The following is a 24,967-nucleotide window of genomic DNA, read 5'->3' as shown; positions in this document are numbered from 1 at the left end:
TAGAGTTTCATGTCACTTTCTCTGGGCCTCAAAGTTTCCACACACTTCATTCCAAAAATAATTTTATTTACTAGATATTAAATAAAGTATGGAAGGAAAAGGAAGCTGTGTGGTCCAGTCCATTTGTCATCCTCTAGCCCAGCTCTTCTCGTGTCTTGCCTACTTTTTTGGGCATTTTCTTAGCATGAGGATCTTCTAGTTCCTTGGCCTTATAGTAGTGGGGAGCCACTTCCAAAAGCCAGCTGCTTTCAATCTCCAATACCTATAAAAGGAAGCAGAGGTCAATAGGATTCCTTCAATTCCAAGCCACAATTTTAATTGTGTGGTTAGGAAAGGCTTTTCTTCCCCTTTGACTGAGGGCAAGGAAAAGACACCTGACTATGTTTCATGCTGGTAGGGCAGACACACCCTGACCTGCTCAAGATAGCAGGTTAGTGAACCCCGAGAAGAGCCTGTCCCTTAGGGCAGACTTCATCTGCTCCGTTTGCCTCTGTGGTCCCAGCTTGTAGTGCACACTTTATTGATGCTGGCTATGAACTGAGGCTCTCATGCTTGCTACAGAAGACTCACTGAGGTCTCCAACACACCCTCTATTTTTTTTTTCCACAATTAAAGGACTTTTTATGTGTATGAGTGTTTTGCCTACACATATTTTTGTATATTACATGTATACCTGGTGCCCATGAAGACCAGAAGAGGGTGTCAGATACCCTGGAACTGGAGTTAGAGGCAATTGTGAGCCACATGAGGGTGCTGGGAATTGAACCTAGGTCTCCTAGAAGAGCAGTCCATGCTCTGAACTGCTGAGCCATCTCTAGCTCTGCTTTATTACTTGTAATTATGTGTGTGTAGGTGTGTAAGTATGTGCACGAGTACAGTGCATGCAGAGGCTAGAAGAGGGTGATGTGATAGATGATTCCCCGGAATTGGAGTGCAGGCAGTTGTGAGCTGCTTGCTCTGTGGGTGCTGGGAAATGAACCTAGGTCCTCTGCAAGAACAGTGAGTGCTCTAGAGCACTGAGCCATCTCTCCAGCCTCACTGTTAACCTAGGAAGACCTTGAATGTATTGTCTTCCTGCCTCACCTTCTTGAGCACCAGGGACCACAGACCTGTGCCATGAGGCACAGCTTCGATTATCTATTGAATGAGTTACAATAATGATGCCAAGGACTGTACCACCGAGCTACATCCCAAGCATACATTAAGTTTGATTACATTTGACCCTATGCTAAACTAACAGGCCTTGTTTCAATGACAGTCCCAGAAATATAGATTGAGCTTAAGATGCCAGCATACTGTCTCCCCAGTCTCTGCCCATCTAACCAAGCAACAGTCCCTTACCTGTCTCATGAACTCCTTTGTGGTCAAGACAAGCTCATGGTAGAGCAACCAGCGTGGCTGCTGTTCAAAGAGAGAGGAGTTGGGATGAATAAACACAGTCTGCTGCTGCTTCACTGTGCGGTAGCCACTCCGAGTCAGCCTTGCTGTGTGGTAAAAATAACCTGAAGTGATGGCCTACAGAGCAGGCAAGAACGTAAGGTTAGGCATCATCTGGGGCTTCTACTTCCCACATCTGCTGAACAAGAAAGGTGAGGAATCCAGGAAGAACCATTGGCATGTGCTGTCTGGGGAAGAATGGGCTCTGGTAAACAAGGAAGAGAGCTGAGGCAGGTAAACTGTGGTATGCCCTCAGAAGTTGATGTGTATGAGGAAGGGAGTATGCTGGGTAACAGTTTTCCCTGAGAAGATGGAAACATACCACCCTGCAGAGCAGCTCTTCAAACAACTCAAAACAGCTCAAGGAGGTCCCAAACCTGACCAGATTCACTAGGTCCCTTCCTGCTGTGTCCCTCAGACATGCCAATTTGCAAAGAAGACTCTAGAGGCCTGACCAGCTGCTTGGAAGAAACAACTGAGCCACTTGTAAAGGACACTTTCCAACCTACTGAGCTGCCTGCAGGCTATACAGTAAACTCTAGGTTCCCAGATTTGTGAGCTGTCACCCATAGTGGGGTGGGCTTTGGTGATGCAGCTGCCTTTGAGTCATTTCTGCTCCTTTAAGTAACACAGTAATCCTTTGCTCATATTCCTATGAGTAACCCAAATAAAATACTAGTTCACCAAGCTAGACTGTTGTGGGCTCCCTATCAGTGGTAAGAGATGTGTGTAGCATCTGCCCAGGAAAAGTTTTATCTTATAGTGATTCCTGCAGGTTGTCCACTGAGACTTACACATATACTTACATACACACATGAAAGAAAACAACAGGATGCCAGGTGGTGGTGCACACCTTTAATTCTGGCAATTGGGAGGCAGAGGCAGGTGGATCTCTTGGATTTGAAGCCAGCCTGATCTACAGAGTGAGTCCAGTATAGCCAGGGCTACACAGAGAAACCCAGTCTTGTAAAAAAAAAAAAAAAAAAAAAAAAAAAATTAAAAGAGAAGGAGAGAAAAAAGACAAAACATTAACAACAGAAACACTGACCTTGCGCACACGAATGTAGTCTCCTTGGCAGGAAGTCAAGCCAACTTCCACACGCTCCAAGAGCCCCTCCAGCTGCTCTCGCACATCCCGGGCTCGGCGCATGGATCGGAACTGTACGAAGTTCTCATAGCACCACTGGGAAGAGTAGCCACTCTCCGCCCACTGTGAGGATGAATGGTGTTTAGTACATGTCGGAACAGAAGTATCCTACACTTCCCAAATTCCCACTTGCCCAGTGACCTGTGTGTACACATTTAGCAGAACCAGGTGGTCCCCACCAGGAAGGAAGAAGTTGACACGGGCGTTGTCGGCATGGACAACCTTGTCTTTAGGCCGGTAGAAGATGGAGTTGTTGACAGACAGCATAGCTGCCACTGTCAGGATCTCTTCTGAACAGCTGTACCTAATGGAGGGCAGCAAGAGAGGAGGCCAAAGCAAGACATCAAAGAACAAACGAGGTCAGACAGAGTCTCTGATCTCTCTCTCTTCCTCTTTTTACTTATTTGTTTGTTTATTTATTTATTTATTGTCATGTTTTTCGAGACAGCATTTCTGTATGTAACTGACCTAGCACTTGATCTGTAGACCAGGCTGGTCTTGAACTCAGGGATCCACCTGTCTCTGCCTCCTGAGCACTGGGACTAAAGGTGTGTGCCACCCAGCCTGCTGAGATCTTTGATCTCAGGCACAGCAAAGGAACATCTTTTTTTTTTGTTAAAGATTTATTTAAATGTATAAAATGTTTTGCCTGCATGTACGTCTGTGTGCCATAGGCCCGTGGAAGTCAGAAGAACTGAAGTTAAAGATAGTTATGAGCCATCATGTGCATTTTGGGAATTGAACGCAGGTCCTTCACAAGAGCAACTGGTGCATTTAACTGTTGACATCTTTTATAGATGGTTCCACACAGACCTAGCTATTAAATCCTGTCCTGAAGCCTTGGGGAGAATCAAGTTCCAGAAGCAGCAGACACCACACAGGGTCCCAGATTTTATTTTATTAATTAGTTTATTTTGTGAGGCAGGGTCTCATTATGCAGCTCTCACTGGCCTGGAACTCTATGTATATACAGGCTGGCCTAGAACTCAGGGAGTCCACTTGCCTCTGCCTCTCTCTGCTACAATGACTGGCCCTGGGCTGTACCTGCACTAACAACTTGTGCCCACTGACCATCCCAATCAGGGACAGAACAGTGACTCACAGACCCTCTAGGGCATCGAAAGGGGTGGTGAGTCTTCTTAAATAAAGACCACGATGGAAAAAGAAGACAGAGATGACACTTGAGATTGAGGAGATGTGGCCAGTTGGTGCCAGGAGCTGGGTAGGTGAGCAGACTTACTTCTCAGAGGCCAAGATCATTTTAGACAGCATGGGATCCACAGGCAGCTCGGCCATCTTTCGACCAGACTTAAAAAAAAGAAAGGGAAAGGTGAGGCCGGTCTCCCCTCAGGTTCCACCCACCACTACGGGAGCCATTGGCATCACCATCAGATTCTCCTTCATCCTGTCCCAGGCCATGCTGTCTCCTCACCGTGGTGAGTTCTCCCAGGTGGTTGAGGGCTCCAAGTGCATAAAGCTGCTCCAAAGCCAACAGCAGGGTCTCGTAAGGTGGAGGGTCCAGGAAGTCAAAATGCATCAGGTCATGGATCCCTGGAGAAAGGAATAAAGAATGAAGAGGGCCCTACAAAAGCACCCGAGGCCGTCAGGAAGAGTCTGCATGCAGGCAGCCCGTCACCTAGACTCTTCAGCAACAGCACCACATTGCCCAGGCTTGTCCTCTGGATCTCAGGAACTGTGGTCTCCTCCAGCTCATGCTGATAGGCCCAGGCTGTGTACAGGCGGAAGCACTTCCCTGCAGCCACCCGACCTGCACGGCCAGCTCGCTGATTGGCTGAGGCCTGGAAAGGTAGGAGAGGCAAACACAAGGATCAAGCTTTCTCTGGAGGACCAATCTGTCTCCCTCGTCCTCATGGAGATGCAGGCAGACCTTGCTGCAGGGTGTGACCGTGAGAGACTCCATGCCCGTGCGGGGATTGTAGCTCTTCTGCTTGCAGAACCCTGGGTCCAGCACATAAATGATGCCTTCAATGGTGAGCGACGTTTCTGCAATGTTTGTTGCCACAACCACCTAAGTGAGAGGACAGAGTCACCCAGTGACGCAGCCCACGTGGATACCCTGAGAAAGTTCAGTGTAGTGAGGGACAGTGCAAAGGGAGACAGTGTCCAGAGGTCAGGAGATGAGGCGAGACACGCAGCAGGGTGACAGGTAGGGGCTGGCAGTAAGCAGGGGCATAATAAAGAAATGAAACTGAATGTAGAGTTTCCCTCCAGAGATGGAAGATGGGGATGTCCAGGACCCTGTCCTCACCTCCCCACCACCATCCCATACCTGTCTGCACACATCACTTCTGTTAACAGCCTGCTCACCCACCAACTCACACCCAGATCCAACTACAGGGTCAACCTATACCCCTCACGGCCTGAGCTACTTCACCTATGGCTGCTTCTCTGGTCACATCAATCACCTTTCCTCATTCCCCAGGGCTTGTTCTGCCGTCATCCATGTGCTCGATCCCCAAGACTCCTGCAGGCCCTTCTATCAGATGCTCTGCACCAGCCCTCCCCTCAGCAGAGCAGTCCTCCCAGACAGCAGCCTGGGTCCTCCCTCCTCTTCCCTCTACCCTGGCCTTTAGAGAACAGCTTCCTGCCCTTTCTCATCTTCAGCCCTGAGTCTGCTTCCATGTTCCCATACTACTCTGAATCTCTTCACTGAACTCAACACAGGCTGATACAGGTTTACAAGCCCACTGAGTGTCTCCTCCCATCCGACTGTAAGTCTCACTTTGCCCATCAGTGTATCCTCACCTCAGTCCTCTCTCCCCATGCAGCCTGTGCTGGGCCTCAATGCTGGAGCCTCAAACATTCTATGCAAGTGTTTTATCATGGAGCCACATCTCCAAGCCCTCAATAAATATTTACTCAGTGAGGGTCAGGACTCTACTTAAAATCATTTGGTTCTTAAAAGCTGAGTGCAGCTGGATGGTAGTGGCACACACCTTTAATCTCAGCACTCGGGTGGCAGAGGCAGGTGGATATATTTGAAGCCAGTCTGGTCTACAGAGTGAGTTCCAGGTATCCATCCAGGACTACATAGAGAATCCCTGTCTTGAAAAACCAAGATAGATGGATAGATAGATAGATAGATAGATAGATAGATAGATAGATGATAAATAATGATGATTGATAAACACATAGATAGAGATAGATAGATAATGATGGTTGATAGATACATAGATTAATTAGCCTGTGGCTACTCAGCTTTGTCCTCTGCTACACCACTTGAGACTCCCAAACCCATGCCTCTCAGACTTCAACACACATCGGCTTTCCTATGGGACTTCCCAACCCTTTTCTCAAAGATTCACTCAAATCCTTTGTCCTAGCAAACAAAGGCGTCCTCAACCCATGGAACTTAAAGCTTGCTATCTCTCAGCTAATGCTGATTTCATCTCTCTCTAGCTGGAAGGTAAGAGCCTAGCTATTCCCCATCTGTGTCCAACAGCCTAGCAAACAAGGTGCAGAGACAACACATGCCTCACTCAACACTCATTGTGTGGGCCACAGGGGAAAGAGTAAAGGTTTGCTTCTCCCACTGACCTTTCGGGCCCCAGGAGGTGTGGGCTGGAAGATGCGGGCCTGCATGTCCGAAGGCAGGTTGGCATAAATGGGCAGCACCAGGAGCTCCCGGATTTTGGAACCCAGTCGGCGACAGCGGTCCTGGAGCATCTCACAGGCAGCCTCAATCTCCTCCTGAATGTAGACAGGGCAGGAGGGCAGGAGACCTAGAGTCACAGAGTCTACACACCAGCCCCAACCTTCCCTGAAACACTCCACCCACTTCCCACCACAGTTCACACCTGTCCGGTCAGGAACACTAGTATATCCCCAGGGGGCTGGGTCACGTGGATCTGTAGCACAGACACTACACAGGCTTCCAGGTAGTCAGCCTCGGGGGCCTATGGAGGAGGAAGATTCAGTCACAGAGGGCCGCCTGCTCAGGCTCTTCTCCCTGCTCAGTGTATCTTCTATCTTCCCCACAACATGGGTGTCCCATGAGATCCTTCCCTTGGACAGCCTCCTAAACCGGCCCTAGCTCCTCTGCCTCACAATGAAGCCCATCCTCCCAAGGGGCACCTTGGTATAGAAGATGTCAACTGGAAACCTGCGTCCAGGGATTCGGAAGATGGGAGCATCATCAAAGAAGGTGGAAAATCGGGCAGTGTCCAGTGTGGCCGAAGCTACCAGGACTTTGAGCTCAGGTCGGAATCGAGCAACATCCTTAATTAACCCGAAGAGAATGTCTGTGTGCAGGGTCCGTTCGTGAGCTTCATCTACCATCACCACACTAGGGGAAGCAATGGGAGAGTGGTGAAGGACAGGGATAGTAGGCGTCTCTGAGCAGTGCAGGACTTGATAGCAGGTAGCTGGATGAAAGGGAGTGAGAGGTGAATGGGGGCTGGACAAGGAAAAGTCAAGTGTTCCTGTTATGTGACTGACAGATGCTGAACAAGGTCAGGGTTCTGTGATCTGCAGCACATCCTGGCCTTGGCCAAGAAAAGCAGTCAAGATGGCTTTGGTAAAATGTTCAACAAGCCTGATGACCTGAGCCTGATCCCTGATCTACAGGGTGAAAGGAGAGAACCAACCAACTCCTGCAAACTCTCTCCTGAGCCCCTACATGTGCACCATGGCATACACATATACACATAGCACACACATACACATACATACACACATACACAAACATACAATGTAACACACACATATATACACACATGTAACATACACATACATACACACATGCATAAGACACTCTCACACATACACAAACATACAATGTAACACACACATCATATATAACATATACACACATACATACACATATACACAATGTAAACACATACACACATACATATATATGCACAAATATACCATATATACATACATCATACACATACACACACACATATACAATGTAACACACATATATATGCACACATGCATCATACATACACACACACATATATACATACACATGTCTCTCTCTCTCTCACACACACATTTTTTTTTTTTCAAATGTGAAGAAGGCAACAGGGCAGAGAAGAGTCCAGAAGCCAGGACTAGAACAAGTCAGGTACATCTGCGCCAGTCAGAACAGCTACTCTCAATGGAAGAAGTGGAAATAAGACCATGCCTTAAAGGAAACCCTGCTTGGTGAGGTGGCTCTTGCTGAGACCCACATAGCGAGTCCCAGCTCAGGTTACATAACAAGTCCCAGGCCAGCCTGAGCTACAGAATGAAACCGTGTCTCAAAACACTAAAGAGAACTTGTGAGTTGAGTGCGTATGTCAGCTGACTGGCTCTGTGGGAAGAAAAAGATTAAAGAAAACAAGAATCTCAGAGAGGAGTAAGCAGCAGAGGAGTGAGGTGGTGGTATCCACTGAGAGGCAGGTACCAGTGTGTACCTGTAGCTTGCAAGGTCAGGTTCAGAGAGGAACTCCCGTAGTAGCATCCCATCTGTCATGTAACGGAGAACTGTTCGCTCTGATGTGCAGTCCTCAAATCGGATGCTGTAGCCAACCTGGCCAGAGACAAACAGGAGAAAAGAATGATCCATGCCCAGACCTGAGATGTGGGACCATGAAAGCAACATGAGAGAGGCTTCCCTCTCCTGAATCCACCAAAAAACTTACCTCATTCCCAAGCTTCACACCCATCTCCCGGGCCACTCGGGCAGCCACACTCATGGCCGCCACTCTTCGGGGCTGGGTGCAAGCAATCTTCATACCCTTCTTTGTGTAGCCCTAGAAAGAGAGGAGAGAGAGGTATTCCTCTGCTAGACACACTGGCTTAAGCCAGGCAAGGCAGGAAAAGAAAACGGATGAAAAATGAAAGCCAGAAAAGAATGGACAAGATGAAAACCAGGGTCCCCAGGGGGATGCTGAACTAGCCCTGCAGACCTTTACTTACAGTCAAGGCTCTGCTCGACTTGAACTGACCAGGGACAGACTGGCTGAGGCAAAGGCCAGAAGCAAGGTGGGACAGGAGGTCAGAGAGTAGGAAAACAAGTGTTTTTATTCTTAGTTCTCTTGCCCCTGTGAGGGAAAGCAGGAAAAAGACCATGCAGGGTTGAGGCGCACAAGGTTCAGATTTATGTTTTTCCTCTCTCCCTGATGGCAGGGAAGACCTGTATGTTCTTCACTCACACCAGGCATGGATGTGACTGCAGGCAGTGAGAACAAAATGGCAGAGAGGATGATCTGAATGTGTCTGAAAAGCCTCAGGACTTGGGGGACAGACGGGACAGGACAGAACTCTTCCAACCCTTACACACAGGTCTGCCAGAACTGGACTCAAGGCCTGGGCCCTTAGTGACATGATATGATGACTGACCTCTTCGAAGAGGTACTGCGGGATCTGTGTGGTCTTCCCGGAGCCAGTCTCGCCTTCGATGATGAGGACCTGGTGGTTGGCAATGGCAGTCAGGAGCTCCTCTCGGAAAGGGAACACAGGCAGGCTGCGGCGGACGGCCTGGATGGATTCCTTCTGCTGGGCCTGGGCTGATGGGGGTGGAACTGACGATGGCTCCTGGGGAAGAGGATGGGAGCTTGAGGTACCCGGTACCCACCCTCATCTGAGGCCCTGGAGACATCCTAGACTCTTCCTCTTACCTCGTCACCCTGGAGTTGGGCGGCCCTGACAAACTCGATGGCCTCATCCTCCTCCAGCACCAGCTGGTACTTGGGCTCCTGGGCGGCGGCATCTCTGGCCCCAAACTTAAGAGATGCAGCTCCCAGCCGGGCCTCCTCCCAGCGCCGCTGCTCCTCTCCTGGGGCACCTGATTCCTCCTCCACTATGTCCACAGCTCGAGCTGGCTACGGAGAGAGACACACTCAAGGCCCTGAAGAAGGGTGGCCCCAGCTGCCCACTTCCTCCTCCCCAGCCGCTGCGCTGCCTCACCCATGAGTAGGCAGGGCCCCCCTCACCTGTCCTCGAGTCTCCTTGGGCATATGGTATCGATTAGTGGCCTCCAGTTTCTCCTGCTCGCCAGCAGCCCTGTACTCCCGGGCCAGGTCCCTCACTCGTCGCTTGTACTTGAGTTCCCTGCGCTCATGGCGGCTCAGTTCTACATCCCCAAACAGGACCTCCTCATCAGCCAGCTCTGCCTCCAGGTCCTCCAGCTTTTCCCGCTCCCGCTTGGCCAGGTACTCTCGACGAGACTTCTTGCGAAGCTCGGGGACCTGGGTGAGGAGGGACAGGCAAATCCTCGATCTACCAGAGCAACAACACAGCTCTCTACATAAGGAATGTGGTAAAGCTAGCAAGAGGCAGCAGGGAGGCCTTTTGGTACTAGCTGCTTCATCAAGTCTCAGAAACAGGAGAAACCAAGTTTTACTCACACTGGGAGGGTTTGTGACTTCCCTCCTGGTTCCTATCAGCCAGACCCCTTCCACTAGAGACTGATCACCCACCCACATTTCACCAACCACTCCATCAGTTTTCCTTTTGTCTTCGGGTTTTGCTTTTTTTTAATGTATTTAGTTATTAGTCACACAGTGTTTTGCTGCCATGTATGTCTATATACCAGAAGAGGGCACCCGATCTAATTAGAGGTGATTATGAGCCACCATGTGGTTGCTGGAAATTTAACTCAGGACCCCAGGAAGAGCAGCCGGTGCTCTTAAGCTCTGAGCCATCTCTCCAACCCTGGATCTTGCTTCTTGAACCCAGGGTCTCACCATGGCTTTCCGGTCTTCCTCAGCCATCTTGAGGCGTTTTTGAGCCTCTTCATAAGCCTAGAAGGAGAAATCACGTAAGAGGGTCATGAGGTCAAAGATATGCACATCTACAACTATTCCCCCCAAAATGACCAATGTTCTTCACTGTCCCTTCTCAGTGAAGAATCTCTGTGATTTCTTTTCTTTTTTTCTTTTTTCTTTTGGTTTTTCGAGACAGTTTCTCTGTATTGCTTTGGAGTCTATCCTGTAACTAGCTTTGTAGACCAGGCTGGTGTTGAACTCACAGAGATCCACCTGCCTTTGCCTCCTGAGTGCTGGGACTAAAGGCATGTGCCACCAACGCCCAGAGAATCTCTGTGATTTCAACCAGACAGTGAGACCCTTAGCCAGAAAGCCCAGAGAACCCTGTTTCCCCACACAGGAACCCTAGTGACAGACAACCCTTGTCTTCCCAGAGACATCTCTGCAACCAAATCCAGATTTACCCAATGTTCTTTACCTTCTTATCTGATCGTTCCAGGACATTGCGGGTCCTGTCCTTGTCCCGCTGTCGAACCCGCTCTGCAAAGGCATCCCGTTCCTCCAAGTCCTGAAGACGCTCTCGCTCTGTCCGCTCCCACTCATCCTCTGAGGCTGGCTTCTCCTCCGTGGGTGATTTACTGTCCCTGAACCCAGCCCAGTAGATCAAAGAGGGGTGCCCAGAAAGCTTATCATCCCTAGAGCCAACCACTTCCCTCTCTCCTCACTTCTGACTTACCCTGTCTTCCCCTTCCCTGCTTCAGAGACCTCTTCTGCCTCCTCTTCCTCCTCCTCGTGGTGCTTCTTCCTGAGGTGTTTCCGTCTTTTCCGCTTCTTCTGGAGGCTGCTCGCATCTCTGCCCACAGCCTCCTCACCACTCTCGCTGTCTTCCAGCAATTTGTAAGATCGGTTCTTCTCCAGCAGGGCTCGGGCCTCACGCTCAGCTGCCCGAGCTGGCTTTTCTACCACAGCCTTCCGTGGGACCTGTCGGCAGAAAACAAGCAAGTGTGAACAGCTCCTGCCCTCAGTTTCCAGTTCAAACCAGTCTTTATCATTCACTGTCCCATGTTGTCAGCTCAACCAGGCCCTCAGCTTCCTTCCAGGGATCCAGTTAGCAAATGATTATTGAAAAGCACCCTACGGTGGAGAGCAAGACCCAGCACCCACAGGTTGTCCTCTGACATTCACACATGGACATACAAACACAATGTTTTGTTTTGTTTTTTTAATGATTTATTTTTATGTGCATGTGTTTTGCCTGCATTGAGTCTATGTGAGGGTGTTGGATCCCCTGGTATTGGGGTTACAGACAGTTGTAGGGTGCTTGGAATTGAATCAGAGACTTCTGGAAGAGTAGCCAGTGATCTTAATCTCTGAGCCATCTCTCCAGTCCCACAATAGCATTTTTAAAAAATGGCCCAGAGTTCAAGGAGTTTACATTGTACAACCCATTTTCTTTCTAAGATTTATTTTGTATGTACTTATGTGTATGGGTATGAGTACCTGGCGAATGCCAGAAGACATCAGATCCCCTTGGAGCTGTAATATCACAGGTCGTTGTGTGCCACTAGACTTGGTTGCTGGAAACTTAAGCCCTCTCAAAGAGCAACCACTGAGCCATCTCTTCCTGTCTCCACCAATTGCTTAATTGCTAATCCCCACAAACGTACCCTTCCCAGCGACTTTCCCCTAGTACTTGGGATTGAACCCAAGGCTTACTGTATGCTAGACAAGCACTCTACCAATTGAGATACATCCTCAGCCCTGGAGGGGCTGTACTGTATGTACTGTAATTAACAGGGCTCTGGGTTTAAGCATGTTTGCAGATCCCTCTCTCCTAACTAAGTCTCCTCCACAACGCTGTACGCCCAGCACCTAGGTAACAGAGGCCAAAAGATAGATGTTTGGCAGAACCAGGAGTGGTAGATCTCTCTGTTATGGGAGGCTCTCTCTCAGCAAGTTCGAAGCCAGCCCGTGTACTACATCGAAAGTTCCAAGCTATCCTACAATAGACAGCTAGCTTACACTCCATTTCTAAACAAAAGACGTGCGTACGTGAAGCGGTCTAATGTAGCTGCTAGTGGATGGCGCCCGGCGGCACACACCTTGCTCCAGAGCCTCAGCGCGAAGTCCCGCGCCGGCCCGCCAAGGTCCAGAGTTTCGGTGTCGCGCAGACGTTGCACGAACTCCTCGGCCGAGGCGCAGCGCTGCGCCGTGCCGATCAGGAACTGCGCGACGTGCCGCTCGCTCAGCCCCAGCACTGAGTGCAGCTCCTCCTGCACCCATCGCTCTAGCCCCGCCGGCGTCGCCATGGCGACGCGTCCCGCTTCCGGCGCACAGCAACCGAACCGGCCAGGACGGCGGCGGGGCCAGGAGGGGTGCGCAGCGCCTCGGCCCCGCACGGGCTGCCGTAGAGACTGCTATTCCAGACTGACGGATTGAGTAGCCCTAAATTGGCTTCCAGACCCGTGAAACCCGGAAAGAGGTTAGCTCTTCCGGTCAGAACTTAACGGTGGCTGGGAGGGTTCAAATCGCGCAGACTCCGGACTCTCACAGCGAAAGCTCTCTGTCGCCCCCGGTGATGGTCCGTGCCCCGATGCTGCGCTCAGTCAACACAAGCAAGTTCTCCAGGCCCTAAGTACTAGAAAGTGTTTCCATAGCGTGGGATAAAAGGAATAGAAATCAGGTTTGGGGAACTCGAGTTCTACTCCTGGCACCCACATCCCTCAAAACCAACGACTTGTAACTCCAGCTCCAGGGGGATCCAACACCTCTGGCTTCTACTGACAACCTGCACTCTCACATAGTCACACACAAGCACATAATTAAAAATATTTTAAAAAAATAATTTAAAGCTACTTAACTAACAATATGTAAATTATGTGGGAGTTCCAGTATCTTAAGATTTTTTTTTAAAAAAAAAATGTATATGCATGTGTGCTTGCCTGCATATCTGCACCATGTGTGTGCTAGAGCCCTTCTAGATCAGGGATGTGGTGCCTCTCTGCAACTGGAGTTATAGCCGGTTGTGAGCTGCATGCTGTGGATTCTGGGATCCAAACCAGGTTGTCTGTAGGAGCAGCAAGTGCTCTTAACCACTGAACCGTCTCTCCAGCCCTTCTTTCTGCTTTTTTGTTTATGTATATATGAACGTTTTACTTTCCAGTATGTATAGCACTCAGAAGCCTGAAGAGGGCGTTGGATATCCTAAAACTGTAGTTACAGGAGCGCCATCATGCTGGGAGTTGAAACCAAGTTCTCTGCAAGAGCATAGAGTGCTCTTAATGGCTGTTTTTTGAGACAGGATCTCTCTGTGTAGCTCTGGCTGCCCTGGAACTCATTCTAGCGACTAGGCTGGCCTTAAACTCAGGGATCTGCACGTCTCTGCTGCCCTGGGGATGGAATTAAATGTGTGAATCAACCACAATGGGACACACATACACACATATGATTTTGTGAATGTTTTGATCACATGTATGTCTGTGTACCGTATGTGTGCCTGGCGCATAGGGAGGATAGGAAAATGTCTGATTCCCTGGAACTGGATTTATAGATGGTCAAGAGCCACTATATATGGGTGCTGGGAGCTGAATCTGGACCCCAGCAAGAACAAGTTCTCCTAATTGCTGAGCTATCTCTTCAGCCTCATCTGTCTTTTTAAAGACTTAAAAAAAAAAAAAAGTAGGGTATTGTGGTGTAAACTTTTAATTTCAGCACTCAGGAAGCAGAGGCAGAAAGATCTCTATGAGTTCCAGGCCAGTCAGTTCTACATACTGAATTCCAATCTATCCAGGATCTACTCTCAAAAAAAAAAAAAAAAAAAAAAAAAAAAAAAAAAGGGGGGGGGGCTGTGTGAGCTGGAAGAACACAAAACATAATTATAATTAATTTAAAAAGAGAAAGAGAAGGGGCTGGAGAGATGGCTCAATGGTTGAGCACACTGGTTACTCGTCTAGAGAACATATTTGATTCCCAGACCCCAGAAGGTTCTGGGAGGTCTGAGGCATTCTGGCCTCCACAGACCCCAGGCAAGAAGGATGGTGCAGGCAAAACACCCATCCACACCAAATAAAAATGGAGGAAATGTTAAAAGAAAGAGGCAGCAAGAGTGTTGAAAAGAGCTCCTTTTTATTACAGAAAGGTACAAAATGAAACAAACCAGGCAAATGAGAAAGGATTAATAGGGGAGAGTTGAGGCACCTCCTTCAGTCCCCCCACACTGCAATTCAATTCAATGTGAACCACGTGGAGGAACAGAATTAAATAATTCTCATGGGATTCAGAGTGAGGATCCCCAGCCTTCCCTCTTGGGAGAAACTGAGGCACAGTAATACTGAGCAAAGTTGAAGAAAGTCACATAACCACCCCAGGTCACTCTCAATAAAACAAATGGAAGGGAAGGTGGCAGATTCCTCCAGAAGTCTGTGGGTAGTCATAGCTTGTAAACCTGGGACTTTGACAGGTGGGACTGGGAGCTGGTGGGTATGTAAACCAGGCTGTGACCAAGCAAGAAGGAAGCTGTAAACAAAGGGGCAGTGACCTAGGACAAGAGTGATTGTGGATGGAGTGGGGTCTAGATCTCCCAAGGTAGGTGAGCCCTTAAATCCTGAGTGTCCCTGGGAGCGGTGGGAAGTCAAAGAAGGCTGTGGGGACAGTGTACCCTGTCACAGAGCTGGAGGGGCTCCATGTAACTCAATCCCAGGTGAATCCTGTGTTCCACTCAAGGGCTTGATGCTCGTTCTTAGCTCACCAAGGATGCTCCAGCCCACGAGACTGCTACACCCACGGGGGACCTTGGGTTAGGGGTAAATTTAGGCTACTGGCTCTGCCCCAGAAACAGGATGGGAAAAGCAAGTCGGAATATGCTCATTGCCCTTCCCTGCCAGGCTCATTGCCAGGGTCTGTCGGCTCTGAATCTTCCAGACTTCAGGATCTTCAGGTATGGGAAGGAGGTATGTGCCCAAATTGGAAGATGGTCACCGCCGGCAGGACTCATCTGCAGGAAAAGAAGTGATCAAGACAGAGAAGTGGGTGGCCTCTGCCACCAGCCTCCCCATATGTCCCAGAACTGAAGAGTGCCTGGTGTAAGAGAAGTCTTTACAATGTGTTGGGTGTGTGTCAGTCACCACCAACAGTGGTCACCATAGTTAGCTGGGATTGTGCACTAGGCACCTTGTTTAATTTCACAATCATTTCATCAAAGTCAAAGTAATTTAATATCTAGCTATAGTCCTAGGTGCTTCACAAGAGTCTCAATTCTTCCAACAGCTGCAGGAGTTGTGATTATTACCCAATTTTCATGGTGCTAGGATTAAAGCAGGACACACAACCTTGTCTGTTCCCTGTTTTCTGACAGGGTCTCAATCAGTATAGCCCAAGCTGCCCTGGAACTCACTGTGTAGACCAGGCTGCCCGTGTACTTCTATCTCAGCTTGAGTGGTAGGCAGTGATCTTAACACTGAGCTACATACCCCAAAGTAATTCTATTTTTAAGAATGGTAAAAAGTGCTGAGCGTTGGTGGCAAAGGCTTTTAATCCCAGCACTTGGGAGACAAGAGGCAGGTGAATCTCTGTGAGTTCAAGGTCAGCCTGGTCTACAGAGCCAGTTCCGGGACAGGCTCCAAAGCAATACAGAGAAAACCTGATTCAAAACAAAACGATAAAATGAAGGCTAGGGATACTGATCAGTGGCATAGTGGTATAGCACTTGCCTAGCATGCTAACGGCCCTTGACTCAATTCCTAGCTTGTGGGCATGCACACCCCACAGACGATAAACTGTAACAGAGCACACACGGATCCAGGATCACACCATAAGTAACAGTCAAGCTGGAATTCATAACAAGGGCCGTCTGACCCAACTCGGGTTATTTTTAACCAGACTGGAGATCTGGATAACGAGCAAACTCTGGCTTTGAAATCTGGAGACTCTTGAGGGCACTTGCTGCATCTGCCAAGCCCTTTCAAAACACCACGCCACGGACACGAGGGGGCGCCCTCCGCCAGCCGCTTACCCACGATTAGGGCCTTAGTGCGCAGCCCGCCCTGGAGCCCTGGCTGCAGTAGCAACTCCTCCTCTTCCTCCTCGTCGTCATCGTCAGGCTGGGTCGCCGAGGAGATGGGAGCACTGGGGGCCTCAGGCTCTGGGCCCAGATCCTCCAGCACAGAGCTCTCCGAAGGGTATTGGTAGGTCGTCTCCAGGGCTGTCTCACTGAAGGAGATCTTGAGCTTTGAAAGTGGGAAGAGTGGGGAGAGGAGGAAAGTTCATTACTAAGGCATCCAAAGACCTCTCCCACTTCCATCCAGTTGAGGCCTCGGCTTTCGTTTACAGCTTAATTTTTGTTTCCCTTCGAATGACATCAAACAAAACAACACTTAGGGGCTGGAGGGATGGCTCAGTGAAGTGGTTAAGAGTACTTGCTGCTTTTGCAGAAGACCTAGATTCAGTTCCTATCACCCACCAGGCCCCTGACAACCATCTGTAACTGTAGTTCCAGAGAAAACACAACCTGATGCCCTCTGCAGACCCCAGGCATGCCTGTAGTGCACACACAGGCAGGGAAAACACTCGTACACATGAAATAAAAATAAATCTTTTTGTGTTTCGGATTTCGAGACAAGGTTAGTCTGTGTAGTTCTGGCAGTCATGGAACGTGATCTATAGACCAGGCTGGCCTCAAATTCAGAGATCTGCCTGCCTCTGCCTCCCGAATGCTGGAATTAAAGGTCCATGTACCATTGCTTAGCAAAAATAAACCTAAACAAACAAACCCAAACCAGATGTTGGCCACTGGGATCGCTCAGTGGTTAAGGGTACTAAGGGTACTTGCAGTCAGGCCTGATGCCCTGAGTTTAATCTTGGGAGCCTCTGACCTCCACAGTGCTGTGTCAGGTGTGTCCCCACACCAAAAATTAATGTAAAACAAAACAAAAAACCAATTATAGAAACAACAACAAAAACCCCAAACAGCCAAGTGTAGTGCCTTACACCAGTAATTCCAGCACTCAGGGGGTTGAGGCAGGAGAATTACACTAAATTCCTGGCCAGCCTTCCAAGTCTTATTAAAACTGTCTAAATTAAAAAAAAAAAAAAAAAAAAAAGTGGGTGGTGGTGGCTCACACCTTTAATCCCAGCACTCAGGAAGCAAAGGCAGGTGGATCTTTGGGACTTTTGAGGCCAGCCTGGTCTACAAAGGGAGTTTCAAGACAGCCAGGATTGTTATACAGAGAAACCCTGTCTCAAAAAACCAAAGTCAGCTGAGTATGGTGGGACACTCCTTTAATCTCAGCACTTAGGAGATCAGTCTGTGGCCAGCCTGATCTACAGTGTTAGACCCTGTCTTTAAAAGTGAGCCCCAAAAAAACAAAAGATTTTGCCTGTGGCAAGGGCTGGGAATCTGGCAGAGGCATAAAAAGAAACTGAAGTGCATAGAGGCAGTGCTGTGGCCACAACCTGGACTCTGGGGCACCCTCTGGGACATTCCAAAGGAAGTGAAGTTTCTGGCAAGCTGGCAAGCAGGAAAAAGCTGATTGGGAAGGGAGTCCTAGAAGGTGCCCTGCCTTCCATAGCCTCAGTCAGGGCTTTGATGGCTCCTGGGAAACCCAGGCTCCAGAGAGCCTGCCTCCTTCTCAACCCTCCCTTTTCTCCTAACCGATCCCCAGGTTCAGCCTGGGGAATGGATAAGACAATGGAAAGGCTTATAAGAGTCAACACACAGAAGAGTCCCAGGAATGGGAATATGCAACTGGAGATCTGACAAGATTGGGGAAGTCTAGGCAAACACTGGATAGGAGTGGAGAGGAGGACAGAGGGTACCCACAAAAACAACAGAGGCAAAAGTCCAGAGAGGGGCAGAAACCCTGAAAAATAGGCTATCTTCAGCGCCCTTCTGCCCTCCTAAGGACACAGTGGGATTAACTCTGCCAGCCAGAGGGTTTAGGGAGACAAACAAGAAGGGATTCCAGGTGCTCTGCCCAGAGCATCTGTGGCCCAGCATCCCAGGGCCTCCATGTGATCTATAGTGTGGAAAGACGAGACACCTTGGTACCTAAGGAAAGTAGGGTGACCAAGACTGTATGCATCTGTTATTCCTTGGGTTCAAACCCTGAAATGACTTCTTGTTTCATCTCACTTTGAACAAAATCCAGAGCCTAACTGAAGGCAACAGGTGATTTCCTTCTGCTCCCAGGTGCACAGCTGCCTCCAGGCCATTCCCTCTGCCTGGGATACTCTTCCCCCAAATGTCCCCAAGGCTCCTCTACTCCAGGGCATCCTGTTTGGAAGTTACCACATTTCCATCCTACTCTGTGTCCTGACCCTATTACACACACCCTTGTACTAATATTTCCATAAGCGCTCACCACCTTCTAACTCACTAGAGAACTTGTTAATATCTTGGGGGAGTTTGTAGTAAGACCTCATCACACAAAATGCCCAAGTGCTCAAGTCCCTTACATATAAAAAAGCATAGTACTACATACGACTTACACAGACCCTCCCAATGTACCTTCAACTTTATTTATTTAAGAAACTCCCCCCCCCCCATTTTATGTGTTTAGCGTTTTGCCTGCATGTCTGTGCACCATGTTCATTCAGTACCACAGAAGGTCAGAAGAGGGATCAGATCCCCTGGCAAACTTCAGTGGAGGGCTAAAAGCCACCATGCAAGTGCTGGGAACTGAATCCAGGCCCCACCCCCCAGCACCCCCTAAAAGAGCAGCAAGTGCTGTATCATCTCTCCAGTCCTTTATTATTATTATTATTATTATTATTTATGACACTGGAGCTCACTAAATAGCCCAGGCTGGCCTTGAGCTTAACATCCATAGATGGAATTACAAGTCTGAGCCACCAGCCTGGAGAGCCTGAATATTATTTTCGATCTGTGCTTGGTTGAGATCATTCGTGCAGAAGGCTACTCATATACATGGTTGCCATGAAAGGAAGTGTACAAGTTGCCACACTGCCACACCTGTCTAGACATCAGGTGCGGTCCCAGCAAATGATCAAGGCTAGGTGGGAAGGCTGATAGAACAGAGGGACAGCCTCCTGATGGCCAGCATCCCAGTATCTGAAAAGGGACCCATACTGCTTCTGTGGTTGACAGCTTTATCCAAATTTCTAGAAACCTGTTCTCTCCTCTTTCCTAAGTTCCCCTCCCCAACCCTGTAGTTTATCATCAGTTCATTTTATCCATTGTATTCACTCCATTGACTTCAGCGACTTCAGTGTCACCCCCTTGTGCCTCACTTCCCCCCAGCTTCTGACTGGGCTTCTCAGGAATGCATAACCCGAATGGGGGGGGGGGGTAGGGCAGGGAGGGAAATGACTCACTGGCTCCTCTCTCATCAGCTATATAAGGTCACAAGGGGACCAGGGAAGGAGGGGCAGGTCTCCAGCCAGAGAGGCCACTCCGGATGAGGAAGAGCACCAGCTACAGCCTGGTTCAGGGGGGAGGTGGTGCCTCTCTCGGTGGCAGGGATAAGTCTGATGAAGTAGTCTGAAAAGGAACTACTTAGGGGTGAGGGATGGTGGTAACGGCCAGGACAGAGGATGGAGAGGTCCGGGTGCAGACCTAGCTGAGGGAGGCAGATTGACCATCTGTCTAGGGAACTCGGCTGCCTGCTCTCCACCCTCACCCCAGCGTGGCTGCTTCCTGATTCTCTCACCACATCCTGCGCACAGCTCTGGCAGGCCCCCAGGCCCAGTGTTCCCACTCAGTACCACCAGCCTTCCGCCCCCACCCCAGGCTTCCTGTTTGGAAGGTCTGCTTCCGCCCCTCCTACTTGATGACCTAGGCATGGTCACCATCACAGGGCCTCCTCTGCATTAGGTTCCTTGCCCTCCTACCCCCCCCCAGAAGGTTTCTAGGCTCGGGCCACAAAGGTCTATGGAGCCCTCTGTTCATTTCCCAAAGACACAAGCCAACCTCAGTAGGAAATGACTTTTCTGATCGCCTCACCCTGGGAGGAGTTCCTTTACATCTGCCAAGCCCTGAAAGGGTACATTCGCTCTTAGGTACTACCCTTGGAGCTTCAGTGACAGAGGTGAGAAAAGAAAAGTCATATTCAAAAATGATATAATGACAGTGAACACTCTCTAAAAACAAGATGAACTGGGAGCAACCAGGTGACCCCGATGGATCTTTGGTCTCTATGGTCTTCCACTGACACCAAACACACAGTTAAACAGAATAAGGAAGAGATGGCTTCCCAGGCCCTGCACTGTGTCGAGGGTCTTCTTTCTGGTCTGAGGCACCTGAGTGCAGCACTGTCTTTCCCCAGAGATTCTTCACCGAGGAAACCGGTTGATACAGAGGAGGAGAGTGTTGGGACCGGCCAGAGGGAGTTTTCCTGTCCTGTGTTTCCTCGCTTGTCTACATTCCAGTCTAACCTCCGACCCTCTGCTGGCCTCAGCCCCACCCCTGCCCCCAACTCCCACAGTGCCTGGGCCAGTCTCTGCTCAGTTCAGTGCAAATGAACTTCTCTCTTTTTCTACCCCAAGGGGAGGGAGAGGCCAGGGTAGGAGGGACAGAGGGGAAAACCAAGGCTGAGCCAGTTCTGTGGGGGAGGGGAAGCCCAGGGAGAAAAGATGGGGGAAGGGACTGGGATATTTTGGAAGAGGAGAAGGCTTTTCTTGTCCCCAGAGAGAAGGAAGCACTGTCTAACATTTGCCCAGCTGGGGGGAGATAGGCAACCCGGAGGTCATCCACTTCAAATGTCATTTGTATCCCTCTCCTGGGGGTGGGAAGATGGGGGGATTACTTGGGGTCTAAAAGCTTTGGTCCTTCTCACTGGCCTCTCTCTGTCCTGGGACATCCTCCTTTAGTTCTGCCCCTTCTTTCTTGGGGCTGAGACCCTCATTCCAACCTCCCTGAACTTCTGGCCTCCACATTGCTCTGCCCTCCAGGGTATGTTCATGCTGCCTTCATGGCTGCAAAGTGGTTATCTCTCTTTTCCTTCTCTCCTACCAAAAGGTCCTGGCCAGATCAAAAGATCAAAACCTCAAAAGCGGGACACACACACACACACACACACACACACACACAGAGAGAGAGAGAGAGAGAGAGAGAGAGAGAGAGAGAGAGAGAGAGAGAGAGAGGGAACTGAGAGAATGAGGGAGGGAGACGAACAGGGCCAGACACACCCCAACATATCAGTTGACTTCTGTGCAGAATCCTTGGTGCTCCCAAATGAGTGGCAAAGGAGGGCTACCCGGAGGAAGGGTGTGTGTGCAGAAGGAGGAAGGGAGGTGGCAGGAATAAATAGAAGACTAGAGCACAGGCATATAGAAAAGTCATCCAGTCAGAGCTGGAGGGAGACTTCTTCCAGTCAGGCGTGGCAGCTTTCTTACCTGTTTGTGGTGTCTTTCTGGGGACCCCTTGACAAGGCAGCTGCGGCTGAGGCGGAGGTAGCCCCCCAGCACCAAGATTTCCTCAGCAGTTGGGTACCGCTTCTTCCCAGGTCCAGGTCCTGCAGCATCAGCTGTGGCAGGGGTGGCCGGAGGGGCTGGGTTGGCAGGGGGCACACACCTCCGTGGGTTGACAGTGAAGGTGTGTCCGCTGCGGCGGGGGGGCCCCACCCCCGGTCCTGCCTTCACCCCATAGAACAGTCGGCTCATGAGGGGATCCCCGGGGGGCTGGGGGGCAGCTGGGGCTGGGGGTGGGGGAGACAGAGGGGCTGGTGTTGGGGGCTGCAGTTCTGCAGCTTCCTCTTCCTGTTGTCTGGAGCGGTCCGCCCCGGCCCCGGCGTGCTCTAGTAGGAGGGAGGGCCCAGAGCAGAGGTTCTGCTGGGTTCTCAGAGGCCTGCTCTGAGCCCCCGCCTCCTCCTTCTCAGCCTCCCCTTCAACCTCCACACCAGTAAGCCCCAGGTGTTTCTCTGAAGATGCTGGAGGATCTGGCTTCTGAGGAGTCTCTATATCCCGAGGCGTCCGATCTCGAGCCTTCCCAGAGTTTAGGGTCCATTTCCAGCCTTCAGTGGGCCTGGAGATCCTGTCTCCATCCTCCACAGGGCTGGACCTCTGCTCAGCAGTCTCCACATCTCCAGAGGTGGTGGTGTCTTGACTCTCCTTTGTCCCTGGAGACTGGTCTAGGATAATTCCTGGACTTGGTGTCTCTTCCTTTCTCCCATACTCCTCCAAGTAGACTTTTCTCTCTTCTTTTGATTTCAGCCTCCAGTCGGTGGCCTCCGGCTGTATCAAGCTCTGTTTCTGGGGTTCTTTCGGGTCAAGAGTCCATTTATGGGCCTCTGTCAGGCAGGCCTTCTGGTCACCAGACTCCCCCGGGCTCAGTCTGCTTTCCAATACCTCTTTTCTCTTAGGACTATGGTCTCCAGGACTTGCTAATCTCTGACTCTCCTCTTGAGTTTCTCCAGGGCTCAGCCTCCATTTCTGAGCCTCTGCTGGTCTGGAACTTAGGTCTCTGGGTTCTGCAGGGCTTTGCCTGCAGTCTCGAGTCTCCAAAGTCCTGGAACATGACTCTTGAGCTCCCCCTATCACCAGCCTCCTATCTCTGGCCTCCCTGGGACTTAGCCTCTCTTCTCTCGACTCTCTTCCCTTGGGGCTCTGCTCTCTTAAATTACCAGGACTTGATCTCCGCTCTATAGCCTCCAGAGGCCCGGGCTTCCTATCAGCAAGCACTTCATTTCGCTGCTGCTGCTGCCGCTGTCGCTCCTGCTGAATGAATCGGTTCTGATGTACTGGCCCAATAGCTTCCAAGAGGACAGCGGATTCGTCTGGATCTGGAGGTCCAGCCTCTGCAGTCCCAGGCACAGAGCTCGCCTCTCCAGGAGGCAAGCCCAACTTGGCTCTGCGTCGTTCCAGAATTCCCCTCTTCCAGGCTGGCATCTGGGACAGGCGATCACGTTCTGCTTTCTCGCGGCCACGAACCGCTGCCTCCTCCTGCCTCCGCCGGGCTAGCAACTGTAGCTTCCAATCTGGGATAGCGGTCATGGTCACTGGAAGTGAAGGAGAAAGCACTGGGGGACAGGAACAGGAAGGGTAGGCTTCGGAGGGGCAAGGAGATTGAGAATGGGGGTGGAGGAGGAGGAAGTGATGCGGGAAGAGACTTACGAACAGAGGACAGTGGAACTAAGGATGAAGACAGAGGGGAACAGGGAGAGAGGAGGGAGGGCAGAGGAGGCAAGAACTGGGAAAGTGAAGAGAAAAGCTGGGTGCCAAGTTGGGGGTGGGGATAATGGGAGAGGAAGAGTCGAGATTCCGGGCAGAGGCAGCGCCAGATTGGGGTTTGTGGGCACTGGCCAGTCCCTAAGATATGAGAAAGGGAAGGAAAGGCAGGAGAGAGCGAGAAGATGGGGCGGAGAAGGGGGACTGGGGCTGAGAAGTGAGGGTTCAGTCGAGGCTGCCTCCCCGGTATCCAAGGGAGATAAGTGGGAAGGAAGACCCGGGAACCAGCCGGAGAGGGGGCGAAGGGGTCGGAGGGGATGTGAGAAGGTTGAGGACAGATGAAGAAGGCAGAGGTCTGGGGGAGAAGGGGAGACGGCAAGCGGGCAAGGGCAAGGGCGCCTTTTCGCACTGGCCCCGCAGGTCCCGGCTGCCTTCCCGGCTGCGCTCGGCCCCGCCCCTCAGTCCGGCCCCTACCCCACCGCGTACTCCGCCCCAGAGGCGGGTCAGGGGAAATACCCTCCTCGGGGACTTTTGGTACCCGAGCAAATGAGTGTGCTGCTTACACATTCCCAGTACCCTGGTGTCCAGTCCCTTCAACCTCACCGGCCTCCCCACCAACTACGCCCTAGGACCTGGGTGCTCCGAGGGCCCGTCTCTGCTGTCCCCAACCAGGGACCCCGCTCTCAGGGAACCTTGACCCAGCGGGCCATGCACCCGCGGGAGCTGCACGGACAGACAGTCTGCACAAAAGGGAGGCACTCCAAGGGAGATCAGGAACCAGGAGACACTTCCCTTAAAGTGGGAACCCCACAATCAACTTACACGCCTTGGGGTCCCTAGGAGGAGGTGCGGTGGAGCTAGGCGTCGGGAGAGAAGAGGACAGAGGCAAAGGGAGATCCGGAGGGAGGGAAGTAGAGGAGGAGGGAAGAGGGAGCCTAGGAGGAGGGACGGAGACTCAGACGGGGGCCAGGCGGGGGCGGCGACCGCTTTGTCTACGGACAATGGGGCGAGGGAAGGGGGCGCAGGGCGGAGCCCGGCGAAGGGCGGGGCTTCACTGCCCTCCTTCCCGCGTGGGACTCCGCGGTGGCACTCCCCTCTTGCAGTGTGACAGTCCACAGCTCTTCGTTCTGTCTCCAGAGGAGCTCACCCACTTCCTCTCGCAGCCCTGGAGAAGCTGGGTGTCCAGACCTATTGCTCCAGCTGGCCGACCCGGGGCGGCGGCCCGTGACTCAGGCCCCCTGAGGGACTTGGGGAGGAAGCAGCAGCTGCTTGGAGTCGGACCCGCCCTTCCCATCACTCGCCGCTCCTCCCCACGCTTTCGCTCTCCCTGGCCAGTCTTTGTTACCGTGGCGGTGTGGGTGGCTGCCAGGCCCCAGATTCTGAGGCAAATGGCTTTGGGAGTCCGCTCCCCTCCCGGAGATTTACTCTTGTCTCCAACGGGTTCCCTGATCTATAGGCGGAGAAGCTATTATTTGGAGGGAGCAGGACTGGGTGACTGGGAGATGGGGGCGGGCCTTTGGGGTGTGGCCCCAGCCCGCCGGGC

General features: G+C 51.1%; 2 protein-coding genes across 2 annotated transcripts; both read right to left on the bottom strand.

Moving 5' to 3' along the window:
• Positions 1–45: 45 nt before the first annotated feature.
• Dhx16 (DEAH-box helicase 16) lies at positions 46–12,683 on the bottom strand. Its single transcript, XM_051187394.1, has 20 exons — positions 12,408–12,683; positions 11,042–11,286; positions 10,784–10,949; positions 10,285–10,341; positions 9,532–9,786; positions 9,217–9,420; positions 8,939–9,133; positions 8,239–8,349; positions 8,011–8,126; positions 6,680–6,890; positions 6,403–6,501; positions 6,143–6,295; positions 4,473–4,613; positions 4,221–4,383; positions 4,017–4,135; positions 3,825–3,892; positions 2,726–2,888; positions 2,486–2,647; positions 1,342–1,515; positions 46–262 (listed from the first exon to the last, which is right to left on the bottom strand). Exons 1-20 carry the CDS (start codon positions 12,612–12,614, stop codon positions 134–136), a joined length of 3,138 nt encoding a protein of 1,045 aa, XP_051043351.1. The 5' UTR covers positions 12,615–12,683; the 3' UTR covers positions 46–133.
• Positions 12,684–14,411: 1,728 nt separating this feature from the next.
• On the bottom strand, positions 14,412–24,325 carry Ppp1r18 (protein phosphatase 1 regulatory subunit 18). Its single transcript, XM_051187393.1, has 4 exons — positions 24,247–24,325; positions 21,655–23,255; positions 16,316–16,529; positions 14,412–15,298 (listed from the first exon to the last, which is right to left on the bottom strand). Exons 2-4 carry the CDS (start codon positions 23,248–23,250, stop codon positions 15,279–15,281), a joined length of 1,830 nt encoding a protein of 609 aa, XP_051043350.1. The 5' UTR covers positions 23,251–23,255; positions 24,247–24,325; the 3' UTR covers positions 14,412–15,278.
• Positions 24,326–24,967: the final 642 nt, after the last annotated feature.

The sequence above is a fragment of the Phodopus roborovskii genome, unplaced genomic scaffold, assembly GCF_943737965.1.
Source record: "Phodopus roborovskii unplaced genomic scaffold, PHOROB, whole genome shotgun sequence".
NCBI lineage: Eukaryota > Metazoa > Chordata > Mammalia > Rodentia > Cricetidae > Phodopus > Phodopus roborovskii.
Note: the sequence above shows the minus strand (reverse complement) of the source record. Positions and strands in the feature narration are given on the sequence as shown.